This window comes from Lepus europaeus, chromosome 9 (genome assembly GCF_033115175.1).
Source record: "Lepus europaeus isolate LE1 chromosome 9, mLepTim1.pri, whole genome shotgun sequence".
Lineage (NCBI taxonomy): Eukaryota > Metazoa > Chordata > Mammalia > Lagomorpha > Leporidae > Lepus > Lepus europaeus.
Genome location: NC_084835.1, coordinates 71,617,316 through 71,640,389, shown reverse-complemented (window position 1 = coordinate 71,640,389; position 23,074 = coordinate 71,617,316). Strand labels below are relative to the sequence as shown.

The following is a 23,074-nucleotide window of genomic DNA, read 5'->3' as shown; positions in this document are numbered from 1 at the left end:
GCCGTGTCACCAAAACCTGTGCCACAGTTGAAATACCAGCACTCAGAGCCCCAACCGGAACACCCTGCCATGTGCCTGATGGTGAATACTCACGCAGTGATTCAACGGTGGCAAAGGTGAGACACAGCAAAGTGCAAGAAGACAAGTTCAAGTCAGCCTTGGGAATTGGAAAGGCCAGGTAGAGTCCCTGCCCTCCGACATCATCTACAGCAAGCGTCAGGTGTTGGTTGGCCCCACCGTGTGTCAGCACTGGTGCCCGAGGCCCTGGGACTCCCCTCAGGTGTGCCTAGCTTCTGCAAAGCTGGTGGCTCCGAGGTGTGTCAGGAACGTTCCCTAAGACAACTCTACCTAAGGGGACTTGAAGACAAATGTGCCGTCCACAGGCACAGGTGCTGACCCTGCAGCACTGCTGTCGCCTCAGAGGTTGAAGATGCAAGTTCCAGTGAAAATGCGGAGACATAGAACAGTTAATACAGAGAAGACGGAAAATGAGAAAACAAAGCAACTGTCAGGAAGGGGCACCTGCTGCCAGGAAGCCCAGCCCTTAGTGTGTCCATTATTTCCAGGAACAGACGGCTTGTTCCTGTGAAAAGCAGGCAACACATTCATCTGGATGTCTTAGGGATACTAGCCATTAGTGTGTCCCGTAGTGGTACAGATATCAAAACAAACTTTTGATAAAGCACTATGACATTGTGGTAGTATTTTTACATTCCATCTAATATGCTTTTTTTTTTATTTTCTTCTTTTTTTTTAAATGTGTGTTTTTTGTTTTGTTTTGTTTTGTTTTGTTTTTTGACAGGCAGAGTGGACAGTAGAGGGAGACAGAGAGAGAAAGGTCTTCCTTTTTGCCGTTGGTTCACCCTCCAATGGCTGCCGCGGTAGGCGCGCTGCGGCCAGCGCACCGCGCTGTTCCGATGGCAGGAGCCAGGTGCTTATCCTTGTCTCCCATGGGGTACAGGGCCCAAGAACTTGGGCCATCCTCCACTGCACTCCCTGGCCACAGCAGAGAGCTGGCCTGGAAGAGGGGCAACCGGGACAGGATCGGTGCCCCAACCGGGACTAGAACCCGGTGTGCCAGCGCCGCAAGGCGGAGGATTAGCCTAGTGAGCCGCGGCGCCGGCCTATTTTTTTCTTTATTTTTTAAAGAATTGTTTGTTTGTCATGACTGGAGCCTAGGGAGATTACTGAGACCATAAACAAGAGTGTCAAATTGTTAAGTCAACAACAGGAGTCACTGTGCACTTATTCCTCATGTAGGATCTTGGTCCTTAATGTGCTGTACATTGTGATTTAATGCTACAACTAGTACTCAAACAGTATTTTTCACTTTGTGTTTCTATGTGGCTGCAAATTGTTGAAATCTTCACTTAAAATATACTAAACTGATCTTCTGTATATAAGAGAAATGAAAATGAATCTCGATGTGAATGGAAGGGGAGAAGGAGCGAGAAAGGGGAGGGTTGGGCGTGGGAGGGAAGTTATGGGGGGGGGGAAGCCATTGTCATCCATAAGCTGTACTTTGCAAATTTATATTCAATAAATAAAAGTTTTAAAAAAAGATTTGTTTGTTTGAAAGCTAGAGGTAGAGGCAGAGAGAGAGAGGTCTTCCATTTGCTGGTGCACTCCCCAATGGCCACAATGGCTGGAGCTGGGCTGATCAGATGCCAGGAGCCAGAGTTTCTTCTGGGTCTCCTGCGTAGGTGCAGGGGCCCAAGGACTGGGGCCATCCCACACTGTTTTCCCAGGCCATAGCAGAGACTGGATTAGAAGGAGAGCAGCCGGGACTCGAACACACCCCTGATGCCAGCACTGCAGGTGATAGCTTTACCCACCATGCCACAGCACCAGCCCCTCTTTTATTTATTTGGAAGGCAAACACAGAGATAGAGAGACCTTCCATCTGCTGGTTCACCTCCCATATGCCCACCACAGCCAGGCCAGGCCAGGCTGGACCCAACATCCTAAACCCAGGGCAGAAAGTGCAAGAGGAGCCAGGCAGGATTTTTACACCAGGCACCAAGTGATCTGCCAGCGCCTCTTAGGAGAAGAACCTCAGGGAACCTCACCCAGCGAGGTGCAGCTCCAGGAGCCGCAACTAGGAGGGGCCCATGCCCACGGCGCATTTGCACGGTGGAACACCGCTCACAACCTCAGTTACGGGGAAGCGATGACGAGGAAGCATGAAACTCATGGTGCAACATATTTACATTAACTTTAATAAAACTCTAACAGGGAGCTACTAACAGTGACTATAGTTCAATGGGGGAAAGGAGAGAACATAAGAGGGGCAATTAAACTGACACAACGCAGGCCTCAGCTTCACAGCAGGGAGGCCACTGTCCCAGGCACCAGGCTCCCAATGAGCTCAGATGTGCCCCTGAGGTCCCAGCACTCGGTCACGAGGGCATCACGATGGTGTTCATGGCCTTGAGGCTGCTGCGGGCCTCTTGGCAGAGGGCTCCAGCTGGCGGGACAGGGCGTAGCTAACGGAGAGAGCACAGCCATGAGTCCACCAAGAGCCTCAGCTCAGGCCTCCCTCCCAGGGCCTGCCCAGGAGCTGCAGTCCTGGGGGCCAGCAGTGCCCATAGGACAGGGCCTGCTGCCACCAGGGGGCCTGGACGGTGCTCCCCCAGCTGCACAGCAGGGAGAGCCCTCCCCACCCCCAACACCCCTGGGCTTCACCCAATTCCTGCCCATCACTCACCTCTCCTTCTCAGTGAGATACTCCACAGACCGGAACCACACGCCAAACTCCTCATCACGCTTAAAATAATAATTGCTCGCTGCCACCTGCAGCAGTTGGATTTCTTGCAGGACTTTAATTTCCTGGGGACAGAGGGACACACAGGACACGGTCAGCGCCTGGGCTGGGAACGCTGTGGGGACCTGGTAGGGGAGGGGCCGCGGGGTTCTGGGTGTTTCCTCTAAAGAGGCCTCCTCCAATCCAGCCCATGCAGGCCGCACCCTGGCCTTCGACAGGGGTGCCAACAGCCCCTCCCCAGGGGCTTCTCCTTGATTCCAGTCCTCTACCCGCACCCACCCTAGGGATGGGTCTCCCCCTCATGTGCACCCAGCCCTCCTAATAGAGCAAAGCTGCAGGGATGATGCATGGGGGTCCTGAACGGGACCACCTGTGACCCCCAGTGCCCTCCTGCCCTGAGTGAGGCCACAGCTGCTCACCTTATTCAGTTTCTCGAAGCTGAAGTCAGCCTGCTGGAAGGCAGACAGAGTCCATCAGAACTGCCCCCAGCCAGGCCCAGCCCCGACCCTCCCCTTCATGAGGCCGTCAAGGGGATGCGGGTGGGAAAGGACAAGGATCTGGGTGAGCTCTGGAGAGGGGACCTGGCAGCTGAGGCTCAGGCACCTGCTGTTCTCACCCTGCCTGGTGACAGGAGGGAAACAGAGGCTGGGATGGGCGAGGGTGCTTGGCCATGTCAGTGCTTCCTGACCTTGCTGGGCCCAATTTCTCTCCTGCCCATGGAGCCTACCCAAGGGGGAGGCCAAGGAGGCTCAGCCAAGACCTTGTGTAGCTTTGTCCCTCCAGGAGAGGGAGGGGCACCCAGTTGGAGGCCCCGACACTCACAGGGCAGAGGCAGTGAAGCCCCAGCCCCAGGGACGGCTGTGAGGTTCAGGAGAAGGGCTGGCAGCGCAGAAGGCTAAGAATGCAGTACAGGCTCTCCCCGCACCTGCCCCCGCCAGCCTCAGGGACCCGGGCCCACCCCACCTGCCCCAGGATCACTCACATGCACAGAGTCCCCCATCACAGTGTCCAACATCACCAGGTATTTCAGGTAAGTGCCAAGAAAGGGGACGACTCCCTGTGCCGCAGGGGGTGGTGATGAGCACCTGCTCTCAGGTGCCACCCAAGCCCTGCCCCAGAGACCCCTCCACCCCAGCTCCTGGACCCTGGCTCATGTCTCCCCCCGGGAGCCCTCCAGGACCTTGGCAGCCTCCCCCATTCTCCATCCTCCCAGCTACTCCCAGGACAGCAGGCACCCCTAGGACTCCTGCTGGGATGTCCAAGGGCACACAGGCCCTGTTTCGACCAGCGCCACCTCAGCCCCAAGTGCACTGAGAGCCCAGCTGCCCCAGGCCCTGGCTCTGGTCTCTCCGGTGGAGGCCACTGAGGCAGTGTGGGGACCGCAGGGAGGGCTGGAGGTGTTAGCCCTGCTCCTGTGGCTCGGGCCCCGGTGTGACGGAGGAGTCCCCTCGCCCGGGCACACGCACCTTCTGTTGTTTCCGCAGCCTCATCTGGGCTCTCTGTGGATTCTGCTCCCGGGCAGCAAGCTTGAAGGCCCCCTTCTGCCAGGATCAAGGTCAGGGTCATAGGGCCTGTCCTTCCCACCCCTGCCCACACCTGGGCCCTCTGCTGGGGCCCTGCATGTCTGAGCCCCTCCCCCAAGTGCACTCTGTCTGGATGCTGTGGCTCCCACCCTCACTGGGGGCACCTTGAGCAAGGGGCCTCCCTGGGTCTGCTCCTTGGCTAGTGAGGGTGCTGGGTGCCCCCCCCACACAGCCGTCCTGACTCAGCATCCTACGCCTGCCCTCCTCCTCCTCACTGTCCCCTGAGAGGAAGGCCAGGCCCTGCACCACACATCACCCTTCCTGGTGCCTCACCGACCCCCGTGAGCTCTGCACAACAGGCTCACCAGCCCCATCCTCTACTTGAGAAATCAGAGGCCATGGGCAGTGACCAGCCCAGGGCCACACAGGAGAGCCTGCCCTGCCCCCAGCTGACTGGCACCCCACTGCTTCACCACAACCCCAGCTGCACCCCTGGCCAGGAGTCCATCAGGGCTCTCTGTGTCCTGGTCCCTGGCCAGGCACAGCCATGGAGGGAGAGGCCAGGTGGTCTCAGGAGGCCTGGCTGATAGGTGCTGGCCACCCAGCCCCACTGGGTGCTCCCCCCACCCCCAGCAGGGTCAAGGACGAACCACAGCTTCTGCTGCACATCTCCCCTGCCACTCAGGGAGTGGCCCCCAGGGATCATCTCTGAGTGACAGGCAGGGCCTGCACAGGCTCTGGGTGGCGACACTTTGCTTCCTCCCTTAGGTGGAAGGCATTGAGATGTGGTCAGGACAGAGCCACCAGGCATGTGTGAGGAGGCCTCAGGAGCTTCTCCTCATCTACCTGCAGATGATGTCATTGCCCTGGGCAGGGTGAGAATCCCAGGACCTCAGGCGATGGGCAGTGGGTCAGGGCAGGACGGGCATCACAGCCACAGGTGCATCTGTTTCTCATGTGCCCACTGCACCTGATGCTCAGAAACCATGGACCACTGGCCCTGGGACACCCGTTTTCAGTTCCCCCCTCCCCAGTGCAGGCGGGTGGCCTTCCCCATGCAGGTCCTGGGCAGGCAGATCCCAGGCAGGGCCTGGCTTTGTGAGGAACCGAGGTCACCCTGTGGAAGGAGGGAAGTCCTTCCTGCCACTCTGCCACACAGCCCGGGTGGGGTCAGGCGCACAGAGCCTGTCCTGCCGGCCAACACCACCCCTGCCCCAGGCCCTCACTCCACCCCTCACCCTACCCCCAAACACTTACCCCACTTCCCAGCCCCCTACCTTGGTGAGCCGATCCCTGCTCAAGCCATTGTCCTTCTCACACAGGCGCTCAAATTTTTTGCAGCTTTTCCTGTGGAGATGGGAAACCAGGAGGAGCCACTCGGTGTGATGGGAGGGTGGTGAGTGCAGCTCCCTTTGCTCGAGAGCAAGGAGGATGCACACGGCCCAGGTGAGTTTCCACTGAGTTCCCGAAGCCCTGGGGCCCAGGGGACGGGGGAAGCTCAAGTGGTTCTCCTGGGCCCCTCCCCTCCACGGAGCAGCACCGTTCTGCCTCACGTTCACCTGCACAGGGAGCTCCGGTGCTGCCCAGGAGCACTATTCAAGAACTGGTGCCTGACAGCAAAGCAAATAGCATCCTGAGGCAAACATGAGGCAGAAGGTCTAGGGGTCTCGAAGGTGACGTTCCCCATGCCTCCCCTTAGAGTCCACGTCTGGCCCCTCCCAGATCATGGGGTTAGTGCTGAGTCCTAGGGTCCCAGGTACACCCTGGTGCTCCTGTGGGAGAAGGCACCCACCTGGAGACTTCTCCCCACGTCTCTTGCAGGCGACAAATTGGGGAGGTCTGTAGAGCAGTGAGGATGGCATGGGCCGAGGAAACGTTCCTGAGGGTCTGGCACTCCTGGAGAGCAGAGCGGATGAGGGAGAAGTCACCTGGATCCCCCGGGCTGACGTCCCCCTCCTGCATCAGATGCCCATGGAGCCACAGGAAGGCACAAGGGAACCATGGCCACCCCACAGGGAGAGGATTGGGTTCAACCCACACGGAGGTTCAGGTGGGAGGTGAGCATGCACCCCTGGAGGAAGTGAGTCAGGTCAGGCCCCTCCCTGCCAGGAAGGGCCCAGGGTCTGTGCAGGGTCTTCAGCCACAGGTTGTATTCCCAAGGGCTGATAGAGCAAAGTGGCCATTCCCAGAGTGCAGGGAGCAAGGGCCCTGGTTGCCCGCAGCTGACCTTGGCCACCTTGATCCAGTGCTCCACCACACGGGCCCTGTCCGTGGCCTTCCTGCTGGGGTCCCCCAAGCATGTGGTTACTACACAATTTGTCACACAGTTGAACTGCTGGACGGTGGCATGGACAGTGGAGGCCAGGTGTTCCTTGCCTCTCTTGCTGCTCTTGGTCCAGACGGAGCCCAGGCAGTGGAAGGGCACGACCTTCTGGAACAGCTCCTGGGGAGGAGAGTGACCCATGGGCACAGCCACCCCCACTCAGAGTGCACCGGTGCCCACACTCCCAGGATGCTGTGCATGGGGCTCACAGCAGTGGGAGCAGCAGCCCACTGTGGGTGCCCAGAGCCCCATGGCCCAGAGCCCATTCTTGGAGAGAAGACACAGAGGTGTTTTCTCCCGGGCGTCCTGGCCAACTCCCCATCCCTCAGCCCATCGCCATCAGCCCTATGCTCCTTGTCCCATCCCAGCGCACCTCCCTGTGGCAGCTACACCAAGGGGCTCTGTTTGTGTGTCTGCTCTGGGACCCCGTCCAACTCTGAAGCCTAATCAGTGCTGAGACAGGTAAGGCATTCTGGGCAGACTGGCAGGGACAGGGGCCTGGCTGCACCACAGTGAGTGCCCTCCACCACCTCCGGGCCACACCGTGCCCAGCTTTCTGTCTGCCGCTCTGTGCACCTGGCATGAGTGTGCCCCATCTCTGCTGTCCACAGGGGACAGGTGGGTTAGGACATGAGAAACGAGCCCAGGTCACACTGGGGCTGACATGGAGCCTGGGCTGACTCTGGCCAGGGCTTGTGTGGGACGCCAGCTGCCACAGGGACGCCGTGGTCCTGGCCCTGCCCAGCAGAGCCGGCTGCTCACCGCATCCAGAAGCGTGAGCTGTTCTGCCATCGTCCTGGGGGAGAAGGCGGTGATGTCAACCATCTCCGCCCCAGGCAGCTCCTCTGCAGGCCCAGCCCATCCAGAGGAGGCCTGTGGAGCTGGCCCTGGTGCTGACTGTGCGCATGGGGGCAGGCCCCGTGGGGAAGCTGGCCCTGGCTCTGGAGCAGGTCCTGGCTGAGCCAGCGGTGCTGCAGCTGGCTCCAGAGCCAGTGCACGGAAGGGTGGTGGCCCTGCACGCAGAGCGGGAGCTGGAAGAAGAGAAAGGGTCGCCAACGTGAATCACCTTCCAGTGGCCTCTGCAAACCCCGAGGGGTCGCACCGCCTGGAAGGGGAGTCCAGCCCCAAACACCACCCCTGAGAGACCTGCAGACTGCGCTGCCCCTCACCGTCTGCTGTGGCCTCAGGGCGCTGGGCGTGTCCAGGCAGGGCATACAAAAAATACACCTGGGTCCCCAGGTCTCCTCCAGGCAGGCTGACAGGCTTGCAGCCCACCTTCATCTTCAGCAGTGGAAGGCTGGTGTGGCCATGGAGCTCTGCCTCGTACAGGTCTCTGCAGCGTCCCAGGAAGGAAGCCATGTTGCTGGGGACGCAAGCGAGGGCAGCGGGTCAGAGGCTGGCCTTGGCCACCACACTGCACTGCCAGGGGCCCCTCTGTGGCTCTGGGGCCCTGGGCATGCCTCAGCCTGTCCAGAGCATGACCCACACTCCAAGCCCTCCTGGGCTGCCCCGGTCGTGGCAGACCTGGTCAACAGGGCTGGTGCACACCCGTGGTGACAGCCTCCCAGGGACCTTCTTTCCTGAGGGGAGGGCCCCTGGTGCTCAGCACAGAGGCTCCAGGCAGACTTAGGAGCAGGTTTCTCAGGATCTCTGCAGGTCTTGGCCTCCTGGGGAGGGAGCCTGGAGCATGGGCAGAGCTGGGAAGCACCTGTCCTGGGCATTGACTCCTGGCTGCTCTGTGCCCCAGCCTCCCCTCTCCTTTGCAGGTCTGGGACCCCATTCCCAGCTCTGTTGGAGTCCCCGGGCCTCGGTGCTCTCAGAGGAGTCACAGGAAGTGGGAGATCCACACCCTGTCTGTCCCTCCCCAGCCACAACCCACATTTTGCTCCCACAGTTGGCAGGGACAGAAGGCCTCCGACTGGACCCACAGTCCATGAAGTCCTAGTGGGGCCTAAGCTCTGACATTCTGGCAAGACCATGGGAGGACGATCCTCTCCCCTCTGACCCTGTGGACAGGACCCGGGCAGGCGTTCAGCTGGGAGAGTCTGAGTCCTCCCAGGTCAAGAGGCCCCGGGAATGCTGTCTGCTTTGCTCGCTGAGCCGTGACACGTGTCTGCAAGGTGACTGCCCAGAGTGCTTAACATTCACGTGCTGTGGGGATGAACCCCACACAGACCCTTGCCAGAGAATTGAGAGGCCTGGGCCCAACACCCAGTGCCTGGGCCCTGCTCTGTCTGTATCAGGGACTGGGGCTGGGAGGCCTCCTTTACAGACGGGAAGGCAGGGCTGCTCTCTGTGGGGTTTTCCAAACCTCAAGTGCCGTGGGCTATTGAGTCCCAAGGGTGCAGAGGCCAGAAGAAGAGGGATGAGTGCAGCGCCAGCAGCCCTGGCCACGGAGCAGGCACCAGGCTCCTGCCATGTCTGCAGTCACATGGTCCCTGTACAACTCCTGAGGCTCACACCCACACCACCCCACTTCTCAGAGGAGCACGCAGGCACAGAGAGCCACGGCTAGGGGGCGGCAGAGGCCCCTGTGCCTGGAGGGCACAGACGCTCACCTGTGGAATATCTGGTCCAGGAAATACGGAACAGTGCTGAAGTCGCCATATGAGCACAGCAGAGTGGACAGGTAAGCGATGGTTCTTCCTGGGGAGGCCGGGACCAGGGACTCCTCCAGCTTCGCCTTGGTGCCTGGCTGCAGGCTCCGCAGGGGGCAGACCTCTGCCAGGTGCAGTGTGGACACACCTCCAAACTAGGGAGGACCAGCAGGGACAGGAGTCAGAGGAGGCTCCAGGGACCCCCAACCACGGGAGTCTGGGCTGGGAGAAGACCCCCTCACAGAGGGCATCCAGCTGCAGCAGGTGACCCCTCACATCCCTGGGGGGTTGGGCATGGAAGGCCCAGAGTGACTTTTTGGCCACATACAGAGCAGCTTGGGAGAGTGGGGAGAGCAGAGTATCCCCCTAGGGAGGCCAGCAGCTAGGAGCAGCAGTGCAGAGATGGCAGCTGGCGGTGTCCCGGCCACAGCCCTTCTGCACGGTGATCTGACCGTGGCTGCTCCAGGGGGACACCTCAGCCCCTCCCCCCAGCAAGGGCTGTCTGGGCCTCTGTCTCAGCAGGGCATTAGCTCCTGTGAGAGTGACGGTGATGCTCTGACACCTGGGTCCCCGAGTGTGGCTGCATGTGCACATGTACTCCTGAAGAGGTGATGGACGTTAGGTCAGGCCATGGTGTGGGCCCCAGGTCTGCCAGGCTGATAAGGAGAGGGGACAAGGACACAGTGAAGCACAGGAGAACACGAGAACACGGGAACGGAGATGCACATGTACAAGCAGGAGACACAGGGACATCCAGCCCCCAGCACTGTGTGCAAACTCCTGTGTGAGAGCTGCCCTCGTGTGGGGCCCTGGGCTGTGACTGCCCAGCAGACCAGGCTTCCAGGGGCGCTCTCTGAGGCCGTGACCTGCAGCTGGGCAGCTGGGGACGAGCACCGGAATCCCAGCTGAGCCGCAGGACAAATGTCCTTTCTCATGGAACAGGATGGAGACGGGTGGGGGCTCCAGGGCTGAGACCGAGAGACACACTGCTGACACGTGCATGGAGTAGTCTCTCTCTCTCACGAGTGTAAGCCTCACCCCTGTGTGTGGGGTTTGGGTTCTCCATCGTGGGTTGTGGGGAGGTCTGGACGCACAGCGGAGCTGACCCCTGCCCGGGATTCATGGGCCGGGTGGGAAAACAGTGCAGTCCCACACGCGGACACTCTTGACTTCGTATCCAGGAAACCAGTAGTACACTGTCCCCTGAACATCCCACCAGGACCCGACATGGGGTTGCCATAACCCAGCTGTCAGTGGGCAGCAGAGGGGCGAGATCTCTTAGGAACGAGACTGGGGTCAGTCACTCGGGTAGGAAACACCAGGACGGGGCCCAGAGGTGCCTATATCCAGGCTCTGGTCCTCAGCCCAGCCTGGTCATCTTGAGACCCTGCCTGTGTATCTCCCTAGGCCCCTCCCTCAGCCCAGCCCAGCGCTGTCCACGGCTGTTGGCCTGACGCACCTGTCCATTGCCTGAGAAGATGAGTTCCTCATGGGAATCATTGCTGATCTCCAGCGTGGAGCCCTGTAAACAGAGTGCCCGGAGCCAGGCCAGAGGGCGTCAGTGTCCCACAGGAGACACCTCGTGAGTATTTCCACTCCCCAGGTAACATACATAGGGACATGTGGGTATACCCCCAGCCAGGAGGACTCCAGGTGACACAGGAGAAATCACGTGGAACCCCTGAGTAGACAAAATGGCCCCCAGCACCCACTTTCCCATCCGCCATCCCTGGAATGTGTACGGATGACACTACAGCCATCCTCCAATGCCTGAATCCTGGTGCTGTGCAGGAAGGGCCCCTCCTCTTGTCCCCTTCATGGGGACTGGAGGAGAGCCCACGCAGGGTCACCAGAGACTCTGGGCCTGGCCGGGACTTCCCAGGGCTCCTAAACCGTGTTACCTGTGGCTGCCTCCTCCCCCGTGGCCACAGGCGTCCATAGTGAGACCTCAGCCAGCGTGTTACACTCTGGAAGAGACCTTCATTCTGGGCTTTGGCTCGGCCAGAGCCTCGCCTTGAAGGGCAGCAGCAAGGGAACATAGTTCTCCCTGCAACGCTTCCTATCAAGTGAGCTGGCAGTGGCTACCACTAGAATCTGGGTGCCTGGTTACCAGAGTTCCATGGTCTGTTGTGGCCCATCACCAAGGAAGTGAGGTCACTTCCTCCAGGTCCAGGACATGGACCCTTCCAGCAGGAAGAGCTCCCAAGGCCCTCTGGGCTGCTGACTGTTCCTCTCCTGCCCCGATGCCATCCCCTTGACTGTGCACAATTAGGCAAACACAGCCCCATCCCTCAGTGCCTGGGAGACCTGGATGGGGTCAGGATCCCAGGCTGAAGGGCACTCAGCTGGAGTCTAAACCTCCTTTTCCTATCAATTCCCAAAGACAGTAGCCTGCTTCTTAGGAAGGCCCCTAAAATCCAAGCTAAGGTCAGTGAGGAAAGCCAAGGGCAGTGTCTTAGGCGCACCCTAAGTTCTTAGGCCATCTTCTGCTGCTTACCCAGGCACATTAGCACGGAGCAGAATCAGAAGTGGCACAGCTGAGCCACAAAGCAGCACCCCTATGGGATGCTGGCACAGCAGGCGGTGGCTTCACCTGCTAGAGCACAGCACCAGCTCCTGTGTGAGCTTTTATTTAGAATGCTGAGAGTGAATGGTGGAACTGGTGGCAAGGTCATGGCATCACCTGGAGTCTGAGTGACTCGTGGAAGCCCAGCCTGGGCCAGGGTCTTCTCCACTCCACAAGGGTGGCCCTCCACCCTGAGTCGGGTCTGGTCCTGGTTGTTCCATGCTCAGACGCTGCCCCCCAGTCAAAATCTCTAAGCTGGAACCAGTGTTTGCTCTCTGTCCTGCTGTAAGGACAGAGCTGCCTTCCCACGTCTCAGACACCCCCAAGCCTTCAAACACGAGTGTCAGCTTCAGCGGGCTCCTGAGCACCACACGGGTCCTCTCCCAGGACCTTCAGCCCCACGCTGCAAAGTCTGGCCTGCTTGCCACGGAGCCCCACTGCTCTCCAGACCCTGACCCCGCCAACGGCAGTGTGTCAGAGCCATCGGAAACCTGTAGCCATCAGGGGTCTTTCCACAATTCTTTCCACCAATCTTTTTTTTTTTTTTTAAGATTTATGTATTTATTTGAAGGCAGAGTTACAGAGAGGCAGAGGTAGAGACAGAGAGGTCTTCCATCTTCTGGTTCACTCCAAATGGCCGCAACAGCTGGAGCTGCTCCAATCTGACCAGGAGCCAGGAGCTTCTTCCGGGTCTTCTACATGGGTGCAGGGGCCCAAGGACTTGGGCCATCTTCTATTGCCTTCCCAGGCCATAGAGCAGTAGCGGAAGTAGATAGCCGGGACTTGAACCAGTGTCCAAATGGGATCCTGGCACTGCAGTAGTCTTACGTTTCCTGCTCTGTCTCCTACTGAACTGGTCACATTCTGTTTTTACTGAAACTTCTATTTTTTATTTGCTTTATACGTTTTATTAAAAACAGTTGCAGGTAAAGTAATTCATATTTTCCAGATCCTATTTCCCTTTCTCCTCAGAGATATTCAGTTACATTTGCATATTTATTGCCTTAAAATATATATTTAAGTATCTCAGTGCATTATTTTATTTTTTAAAGATTAATTTCATTAATTTATGTGAAAAGCAGAGTAACAGAGAGAGACAGAGATTGTTCATCTGCTGGTTCACCCTATACAATTCGTGCAACACAGCGCGGGGCCAGGCCTGTGTTAGGCTCAGCCTGCTCAGAGTCCGCGTGGAGGGGAAGTCTGCCTGGAATCGGTATTTCTGTTTGGGCTCTGTGTGAAAGATCCAGACGCAAGGTGTGCAGACATGTGATCCCATTCTGTCAGCTCTCTCCTCCCGCTTCACTTTCCCGGGCTGTACAGAAGCTCCTTGGCTTTATGCACTCCCATTTGTCTACTTTTGCCTTTATTGCTGGGACTTGGGGAGTCTGATCCAAAAAGCCACTGCCTGTGCCGATGTCTTGGAGTCCTTGCCCTGTGTTTTCCTCCAGTGGTTTTACGGTTTCTCGTCTTATGTTTAAATCCCTGATCCATTTTGAGCTGTTTTTTGTCGAGGGTATAAGGCAGGGGTTGTGGTGTGATCAGTACTCTTGTCTGACCAAACCCAGTAGAACACGGGGCACCATCATGTGCCCAAACTCAGTCAGCAGGTAGGACAACCCGTTGAACTTATCCTGTGGCTTGTGGTGGTTTGCTTCCTGAGCTATGGCCGTTTGCTGACTTTGTCGATGTCTGCACTGTCTGTGCCCTCACAGCCCAACCTCGAGCACGCTAACAAGAGGGGCCCGGAGCCCGGAAGGTCGTCAGGACCTGGGAGACTGCAGTGCAGCCTACAGGCTAACGCACACAGCATCGCACTCTTCCCTCCCACAGCTCAGCCTTCTTGTTTACAAAGCAAGTAACAGAAACATGTGCAGAGCTGACCCCAAAAAGGCTTAGTCAGCTGAAATCATTTAATGGCGCAATAGGCTTTATTGTATGAAGTGATGCAGAGTTCTTTGCTGTGATGTTTGCATTTCTACTCAAAGAACACTGTCAGGGTCTGGTTTCAGTCCCCACAGAGTTAATGTGTATTTATAAGATACAAAGTAAAAGTTTGATGTCCTTAAGTTAAAGTGGGAGTGAGCTAGACACATTTGAATGTTTCTTTGCTCCAGCTTTTAGTGTTTGAACATTAGTTGGCTGTGTCTAAACTTGACAGTTGCATTCTCTGAGTTGTAAGCCCACAGCCTTATGACGGACAGGTGGCGTCTGGAGAGGGGAGGATTACAGAACAGGGCAGTTAAAGGTGCTGACGGCCACTGTCAAGGGGCACCGCAGGGGCTGGTGCTGGGCAGTGCTGCACACTGGCCTCTGATCTGCTTAGGCCCTGTCCCGGGTCACTGCTGCCCTCGTGAGCGCTCAGCAAGTGTGCTATGATAGTGAGTGGACCACGCAGGCTGCACACGCACTCGTTGCTGGCACTCCCTGAACTGATGTGAGTGTGGTGTGCAGCAAATTTGTGCTCATGGTCGCTGACCGGCAAGGTCAGCCAGTCCCGCCGCATTTGTAGTTCACTGGACTGACGGCTCAAATCCAAGCAGTGGTTTTTCTTCTGAACTGATCTTTTGTCCAAAATGCACACAGTACTGTGAATACAGACGGCCAGCTGAACAGCCAGTGTAAGCCCGAGGGGGGCGTGGCTTTACATTAGTGGTCTCTGGCTGCAGTAACAGACTGGACTTCAGGGAGTTTTGACCCGTGCTGAGCAGAGCCCCTCTGTTCGGGAGGCTGAGCATCTGGAAACTTCTGCCTGGCAGCACTGTCTCTCCAGGCTGGGGTGGTGCGGCCACTTTTCTGTGAGCTGACTTGCCAGGGAAAGGCCTGGCTCTCGCCAGAAGTTCATTGCATGCAGGTGCCTGTGCAAGTGTGGGCGGCTGCGCTCCTGGAGCTGCTCAACCTGCAGAGAGCAGAGGTGCAGCGGCGTGTGGAGCAGGGCCAGGGGCCGCGGAGACCACTGGGCAGAGCTCCAGGTCTGTGTCTGAGACACAGGACAGACGTGTCATCAGTCACTGTAGATGTCAGATTCTCTGTTAAATCCCAGAGCTTTCCTCGGTCAGTAATTCAGAACACTGATGGTTGGCAGTTCTGTGCGTCTAGCAATTTCTGTCACCCTGTGTATAACATAAGGACAATTACCCAACAAGAGGAAAGCAAACAGTAGGATATTTCATTAGGATGTAACCAAGTAATTGATTTATAATTTTTTTTTTTGCCGACTCTGATCATATTTAGACAAGGTCATATAAGACAGAGTGAGGATAGTGACCAATGATCCTAAGAGTGGCATTTACCAGGTTTGAACAATTATACAGCATTAAGTGGGGAAGAGGACCATCAGTACACACAGGTTGGGAGTAGAGCCATTTGTGGTAGAGTAGAGGTTATGATTACAAAGGAATGAGGCCCAAGTGCACTAGACAGGGCCTAGAACAAAGGACAGAGTCATTATTAGAGGAGCTAAGAAAGGTTTGTTTAATGATTTATAATTTATAAAGCCAAATTGAAAGAACTGATTAGAATTTCCTTCATTTGTGCTCCAATGCACAAAAGTTCTTAGCTAGGACCCACGGCTAACATAAACAGTGTGTAGCAGTTTAAGCCTGTATTTCTAGAAATGGGTGTTCGTATTTACAGGATTCTCCAACTTAGAAAGAAGAAAGAAAGAAAGAAGAAAATCGGAAGAACTCAGCTCAGCAGAGGCCGGTTAGTGCTGGCGTGGGTCGTGTGTCCAGTATTCTGTATTTACCAAGTCAGGTGATTGTTCAAGAGACACGGGAAAGTGCTCTCCCTGAGATGCGGGCAAAGGCTATGTGAGAACCCGGAGCTGGGGGGAAGGTTCTCGAACGCTGGCCCCCAGACTGACACGAGTCTGTCACGCGTGGTGGTGGCACTTGTGGTCTCCCTTGTGCCTGCAGCGGCATGGTGGGTGGGAACGCCTCTTCGGCCACGGACTTCCTCCTGGCCGGGCTCTTCCCTGGGTCCCGGCACTCCCTGCTCCTCAATGCCGCCGTGGTCCTCGTCTACGTCCTGGCCTTCCTGGGAAACGCTCTTCTGATCGTCCTGATCCTGGGGGACGCCCGGCTGCACACGCCCATGTACGTCCTGCTCAGCCAGCTCTCCCTCATCGACCTGACACTGACCTCCACCATCGTCCCCAAGATGGCCACCAACTTCTTCACAGGGGAGAGGGGCATCTCCTGGGTTGGCTGCGGGACACAGAGCTTCTTCTTCCTGTTGCTGGGGATGTCTGAGTGCCTCATCCTGACCCTCATGGCGTATGACCGCTACGTGGCTGTGTGCAACCCACTGCGCTACCCCGCCATCATGAGCCCCAGGTTCTGCCTGCACATGGTGGCTGGGTGTTGGGTTGGAGGCTCGGCCAGCTCCTTAGTTCACACAGTTTACCCTCTGCACTTCCCCATCTGTGGGTCCCGGGAGACCCAGCACTTCTTCTGCGAGGTCCCTGTCCTCATCAAGCTGTCCTGCGAGGACACGTCCGTGTATCAGTCCGTGGTGGTGGTGACCAGCGTGGTGCTGCTGGTTGTCCCCTTCGGTCTCATCACAGCCTCCTACACGCTCATCTTCCTCGCTGTGCTCCGCATGAGCTCCGTCAAGGGCAGGCGGAAGGTCCTGGCCACCTGCTCCTCCCACCTCACGGTGGTGAGTCTCTTCTTCGGCCCGAACATCTTCATTTACATGAGCTTCACCTCTTCCCACAGCCCAGAGCAGGACCAGGCGCTGTCTGTGTTCAGCAACGTGCTCACCCCGATGCTGAACCCCCTCATCTACAGCCTGAGGAACAAGGAGGTGCTGGCTGCACTCCGGAAGCTGGCGGGGAGGTGTGGGGCTTCCTAGGGAGCGGAGACAGCGACAGGCTGTGGGGGTGAGCAGAGCAGAGGCCGGGCTGGGGGAGCGGGCTGTGCTCGCGGCTTCAGGAGACCATGATGAGAGTTCTTTCTGAATGAAGTTTTGGCTGTGAGTCCCAGACCTCTGCAGAAGGCAATTTGCTTTTATGTAAATATCCCTGGAGCCTTATCAAGTCAGGAACCTATTACAATTCTTTCATGTTTTCATTAAATCGGCTCTGAAATCTCTAAAGTTCCTGCAAATACATTAGGAACCCATGCTGGGGTCACAAAATGGGTTCACCTTTGCCAAGTGTGTCTGGTATTTAGCAGAGCAAATCATTTTAATTCCAAAGTCCAATCTGTACCCTGATGGCATCTCCCGTAGTGCAAGATGCTCATGAAAGGGGCTTATTGAGCCCCAGGTGTGGGGTGCACCTACCGGGGTTCACGTTCGAGGCGTGAGCGCGCACTCTCAGGGCAGCGTCATGTGAGTATGCCTTTGCCTCACACGATGAGCTGCCATGATCTCCACAGCTAAACATGCACATTCCAGGCTCCAGCTTCCCTGCCTTGCAGGGGAAGGGTCGGACTCTGGGTCAGTGCACTGCACACCCCGGGGCCACTGTGTCCATGGACAGCCATGTGCGCTTCTGTCCCTGTTCACTCTCTTCCCGTGAGGCCCTCCCTGACACCTCAGAGGGTCTCTTCCCAGACTTGCACCCCTCCCCGAGCAATCTGTCCACACGCAGCCGCACAGTTCTGTGCGTGAACCTTTCTTGTGGCAGCTGCCTGCTAGCTCGTGGGAAGTGTGGCAGTTGGAGCAATCTAGGAGCACCTCAGAGTAGAGATGTGCGGCCTGGACACGCTCGCCACCGCCCTGCCGGCTGCTCACTCCGTGAATCTGAGTCTGCTTCCATCAGTGGGTTCTGGCCCTGAGTGTTGTGTAGGGATGGAGAACAAAGTGTGCAACTGGGACTCTAGACTGGACAACAGCTTTAGTCTCCACCTCTGATGTTGGCCTTGGGGGTTGCTTATGCTAAGAGCAAGCTGCTTGTGCATCTGTTTGCTCCTGAGATTGCAGTTGGCTGTTTGCACACTCCCCACATGCTGGTCCCTCCAAGCTCCTAGTTCACCTGCATTTAGTCATTGCTGCCACCAGCCTCTGTGACTTCGGGACACAAGCTTCGTGTCCAGCTCTCTCACCTCAGTGCTGACTGTGAGCTTCTTAGTGATCCTGGGGTCTCCATCATGGATACGGTGACTGGATGGCCTTGGGATGATGTGTCCCTGGGGAGTGACGTGTCCTTGGGGAATGATGTGTCCTTGGGAATGAGGTGTCCCTGGGGAGTAACGTGTCCCTGGGGAGTGACGTGTCCTCTGGGGAGTGACCTTGCAGCCCCCGTTTCACTGTCTGCCTCCTCAGAGTCCCTCCTCTGTGCCCCGTCAGCCTCCTGGGACACTCATTCTTCTCAGCCTCTAGTGCCAGGTTCACCCCTCTTTCCATGCATCCTCATGCAATGATCTTCTGGTGAGAGCCAGGCCTTTCCCTGGCAAGTCCGCTCACCAAATAGCAGCCGCCACACCCCAGCCGGGAGAGACAGTGCTGCGAGGCACCCAGCAGTGACTTTGACATTGGCTCCTTGAGTGGTTCTTCTGTCTTTGCTTCTGAGGAAGTGTTCGGTGTTACAAGAACTCTTCCAAAAATTCATGGAAAGTGCAACAAAAACATCCATTTCTTTTAATACAAAACAGCTTTGAGAACTATGCATGGTTTTTCCACAATTCATAACTTTTTGAAGACCTCTTATATGCATGAAGTTCCAGTCTTTTTTCAAAAAAAACATTTATTTATTTGTTTGAAAGGCAAAGAGAGTGAAAGAGACAGGGAGGGAGAGAGGGAGGGAGGGAGGGGGAGAGGGAGAGAGAGAGAGAGAAAGAGACAGGGGTGGAGAGAGAGAGAGAGAGTGAGAGAGAGAGAGAAGAGAGAGAGAAAGAGACCAGAGGCGGGGGTGGAGAGAGAGAGAGAGAGAGAGAGAAAGAGAGAGAGAGAGAGAGAGAGAGAGAGAGAGAGAGAGAGAGAGAGAATCTCTTCCATTTGCTGGTTCATTCCCCAGAGGGCAGCAGTGTGCAGGGCTGGGCCAGGCCAAATCAGGAGCCAGGAGCTTCTTCCGGGTCTCCCACATGGCTGCAGTGGCCCAAGCACTTGGGCCATCCTTTGCTGCTTTCACAGGTGGATTAGCAGGGAGCTGGACCAAAAGTGGAGATTCCAGGGCTCCAGCCATGCAGGATGCTGGCTTTGCAGGGTGGCTTTGCCCGCTATGCCACTGCACTGGCCCTGCCAAGTAGCGTCTTAGGAATTCTGATTTTAACACTGGGCCAGCTGCCCACTACTCTGCCTTGTGCCCCGTGAGAGATGCAGCTTTCTCTGTAAGCCCCTCAAAGCCCCTCCAGCCTCCACGTTTGCCAATTAGCCATTCAACAACAGCCCTCGGTCCCTCGCCATCCCTCTGTGGGGTGTGGGTACAGGTGGGCAGCAGCAGCCAACCCTCTGCTCGCGGGCGCCCCAGGTTATTCCTGGTTTGGGTCCTGCGTGGAGTCTCCCTAGAGCGTGGCGCGTGGGGGCCTTAGAAGGCAGAGCAGCAGCAACAGCCTACACTCTCGCGAGCCGGCCATGCAGGTGCAAAGACAAAGCGAGGTCTGGCTTGTCCTTGCTTCTCTCTGGATACCCCAAATCCAGCCCTCTTGACTGCTGACCTACCACTAGCAGTGGCCCTGGGCTTCCAGATGCTGAATGGACCCGTGGGATGGACCAAACAGGCCTGGGGACCACTTTTCTAACCTCTCAAGCACCGTGTGCTGCAGGCCTGCCGTTGTCCACATGTGTGGTCCACAGGGGTCTGAACTTCCTGACCTTCTTCTGCTGATGGTCACAGGGGCCCTCTCTCGACTGTCTGGCGACTGGGAACTGCGATCGTGGGGTTCCGATACGCCCAAATCGAGGACCTGGGGGGATTTCTCTGTCGTGAGGGCCAGCTTCCACCTGTCCCCAGGGGCTGCTGCTAACCCCCAACTACTCTGCCTACTTTTCGGGCTTCGTTTGGCCTGCCTTGGTGAAAGGGTGGGTTCCATCATACGTGTTATTTCTGTTTTCTCTGCATTCTCAGGGAAGTCTGGTCAGCGGACGTGTTCCTTTCTGTGGCTGATGCTGCTCCTAGCGTGGGTCTGTCAGTCTCTCTCATGTGGCGTTCACTCTGTGTGCATTTTCTCTGCTACCAAGCAACGATGCTGCCATAAGTGTGCTTAGAGGTGATGTCTTAAACATTTTATTTATTTATTTATTTATTTATTTATTTATTTATTTATTTTGACAGGCAGAGTGGACAGTGAGAGAGAGAGAGACACATGAGAAAGGTCTTCCTTTTCCATTTGTTCACTCACTCCTGGCCTCTATCCCTGTCTCTCCCTCTCTCTCTGTAACTCTTTCAAATAAGTATTTTTAAAAATTTTAAAAAATGGAATGTGGTAAAGCATGTGCCCCATCTCCTGGGGAGGAGACATAGACTCCTCCTGCCTCTGATAGGGACCCCAGGGCCCTGGGAAGGAAAGGAAGACCCCGCCTGACTTGGCCATCCAGGAACTCTGAGGGACGGAGGGTGGGACACAGGTTCGACGTCACCTCCAGATGTGGTTCCAGCTGCTGAACAGTGCGCCTGCTCTGGACCTGTTTGAACACACTCCCCACTTCCACATGTAGCGTGAGCTCCGTGATTGGTTCCTGGTCAAGCCAATCATACTTAGGCTCTGGTGGCTCCCTGATTGGTTTATATATACTACCTCATTATCTTGCTACTTGACCAATCAGGTGAACTTGAACCTTTGGAATTGTGTAAAAATCCCAGCCAGGCAGTTTTTATTTTTTATTTTTTAAGATTTATTTATTTTAAAGTCAGAGTTACAGGGAGGGAGAGAAGGAAAGGGGAAGGAGGACAGGGGGAGAGGGAGAGAGGGGGAGAGGGGGAGAGGGGGAGAGGGAGAGAAGGGGAGAGGGGGAGAGGGGGAAAAAGAGAGGGAGAGAAAGAGAGAGAGAGAGAGAACTTCCTTCAGCTGGTTTACTCCTCAGTTGGCAGAATGGCGGGGGCTGAGCCAGGCTGAAGCCAGAGCCAGGAGCTTCATCTGGGTCTCCCATGTGGTGGCAGGGGCCAAAGCCCCCAGGCCATCTTCTGCTGCTCTCCCCAGGCACATTGGCAGGGAGCTGGACAAGAAGTGGAGCAGCTGGGACTCAAACCAGCTCCCAGGTGGAATGCCAGTGACATAGGCGGTACCTTCCCCAGGCACTTGGGGAGCAGCCCTGTGGCTACGGGGAGGGGGGGCTTTCTCTGCCTCCTTCTTAAACCTTCGCTTTGCTCACTCCCTCCTTGTCCCAGTGCCTCACTCTTCCCAGACAAGGATCCGGCAGACAGCAGGAGCTGTGGCACCAAAGACTGCCGCACCCCTCAGAGAATCTGGCAGAGAAGAACAGTTGTAGCCCAGGAGACCACGATGCTCAGGGAGCAAAGGGGAGAGAAGCTGTGACCCGGTGGAAGAGGAGAGGCAGTGGTCCACAGAGCGGTAACATCAGAACTGTAACAGCAAGAGCTGCGACACAGACGCGGTGTCACTTCCGAGGGATTCGGTAAAAGGAAGCAGCCGGCACCCCTCGTGGGGAAGAGACACAGACCTGAGTGGCTGGAGCGGCAGATGCGGCCACTGCTCTCTCACGCCTCCCACATGCCAACCCCAGAACTCCTGCGACAACAGGACCCGACACGTAGCGTCCACTTGGCCAAGTGTTTGTTGACTGAGACTTGTATGTCCAAAGTGACTCTCTAGGTTCTGGGGCTGGGGAAATTAACAGAGTTCCGTTTTCACGAAATCTAGACTGTCCAGTCTTCCCCAGAAACGAGGGAAACTATTCCCACAAGCGCCGTGGAAGAAGAGCACCCGTGCCCAGCCCGTCAGCACTGGGCTCCATTTCTCTCCTTCCACTGGGATGGGCCAGGTTGGGGCGCGCTAACAACCCATCAGGGGCGTGAGCCAGCAAGGCTCATCTCTTCTCAGGAGACTTGTCCTTGGCAGGGGATCCGTGGCTCTGTTCCTCATCTTCCCCGTGCACGACCCTCAGCGACAGAGCTGCACATACAGCTTCCTCGCCACGGCGGCAGGGCTCAGGAGGGCTTCCCAGCAGCAGCCAGTGCTGAAGTAAGCGTGGGGACTCGGGGGGCCCAGGTGACCCTGGCTACGACACCCCACTGTCCTGCCGGGATCTCTGTCCCTCACACCAGCCTTCCCTCGCCTGACTCCCACGCGTGGTCATCTCAGCACCTGCCACTTCCATGGGGTCATTCCCGTTATTGGGGCTATATCTATGTGTGGCCCCAGGTCCGGTCCTTGCTAGGTGCAACCCGGGTGGGGGAGAGGCCGCCGCTCCCTGGGGGGTGCAGTTTCCGGGAACACGTGCTTGTGGATGCTGGGCTCAGTGCCTGGGTCGGATGACCAGGCACGGACCACACCGATGTGGACAGGCGCTGGCCTCGGGGAGCCTCAGGGGAGCACACAGAAAACTGCACCCCAAAAATGAAGGAGAGCAAAGCAGCCATCCTCCACTGCACTCCCTGGCCACAGCAGAGAGCTGGCCTGGAAGAGGGGCAACCGGGACAGGATCGGTGCCCCAACCGGGACTAGAACCCGGGGTGCCAGCGCCGCAAGGCGGAGGATTACCCTAGTGAGCCGCGGCGCCGGCCTATTTTTTCTTTATTTTTTAAAGATTTGTTTGTTTGTCATGACTGGAGCCTAGGGAGATTACTGAGACCATAAACAAGAGTGTCAAATTGTTAAGTCAACAACAGGAATCACTGTGCACTTATTCCTCATGTAGGATCTTGGTCCTTAATGTGCTGTACATTGTGATTTAATGCTACAACTAGTACTCAAACAGTATTTTTCACTTTGTGTTTCCATGTGGCTGCAAATTGTTGAAATCTTCACTTAAAATATACTAAACTGATCTTCTGTATATAAGAGAAATGAAAATGAATCTCGATGTGAATGGAAGGGGAGAAGGGGCGAGAAAGGGGAGGGTTGGGGGTGGGAGGGAAGTTATGGGGGGGGGGGAGCCATTGTCATCCATAAGCTGTACTTTGCAAATTTATATTCAATAAATAAAAGTTTTAAAAAAAGATTTGTTTGTTTGAAAGCTAGAGGTAGAGGCAGAGAGAGAGAGGTCTTCCATTTGCTGGTGCACTCCCCAAATGGCCACAATGGCTGGAGCTGGGCTGATCAGATGCCAGGAGCCAGAATTTCTTCTGGGTCTCCTGCGTAGGTGCAGGGGCCCAAGGACTGGGGCCATCCCACACTGTTTTCCCAGGCCATAGCAGAGACTGGATTAGAAGGAGAGCAGCCGGGACTCGAACAC

The 23,074-nt window shown here is 56.6% G+C and overlaps 1 protein-coding gene and 1 pseudogene across 1 annotated transcript; one reads left to right on the top strand and one right to left on the bottom strand.

The window, feature by feature from the left end:
* Nucleotides 1–2,422: 2,422 nt before the first annotated feature.
* LOC133766320 (ral-GDS-related protein-like) lies at nucleotides 2,423–10,934 on the bottom strand (annotated as a pseudogene).
* Nucleotides 10,935–11,024: 90 nt separating this feature from the next.
* On the top strand, nucleotides 11,025–16,630 carry LOC133766319 (olfactory receptor 2T27-like). The gene is made up of 3 exons (XM_062200008.1): nucleotides 11,025–11,147; nucleotides 11,375–11,390; nucleotides 15,702–16,630. The coding sequence occupies exons 1-3, from the start codon at nucleotides 11,025–11,027 to the stop codon at nucleotides 16,628–16,630; spliced, it is 1,068 nt and encodes a 355-aa protein (XP_062055992.1).
* The last annotated feature ends 6,444 nt before the right edge of the window (nucleotides 16,631–23,074 follow it).

Excerpts from the sequence above, each read along its gene's own strand:
- LOC133766319 (XM_062200008.1), top strand. The coding sequence starts at position 11,025 with ATGGGGACTGGAGGAGAGCCCACGCAGGGTCACCAGAGACTCTGGGCC.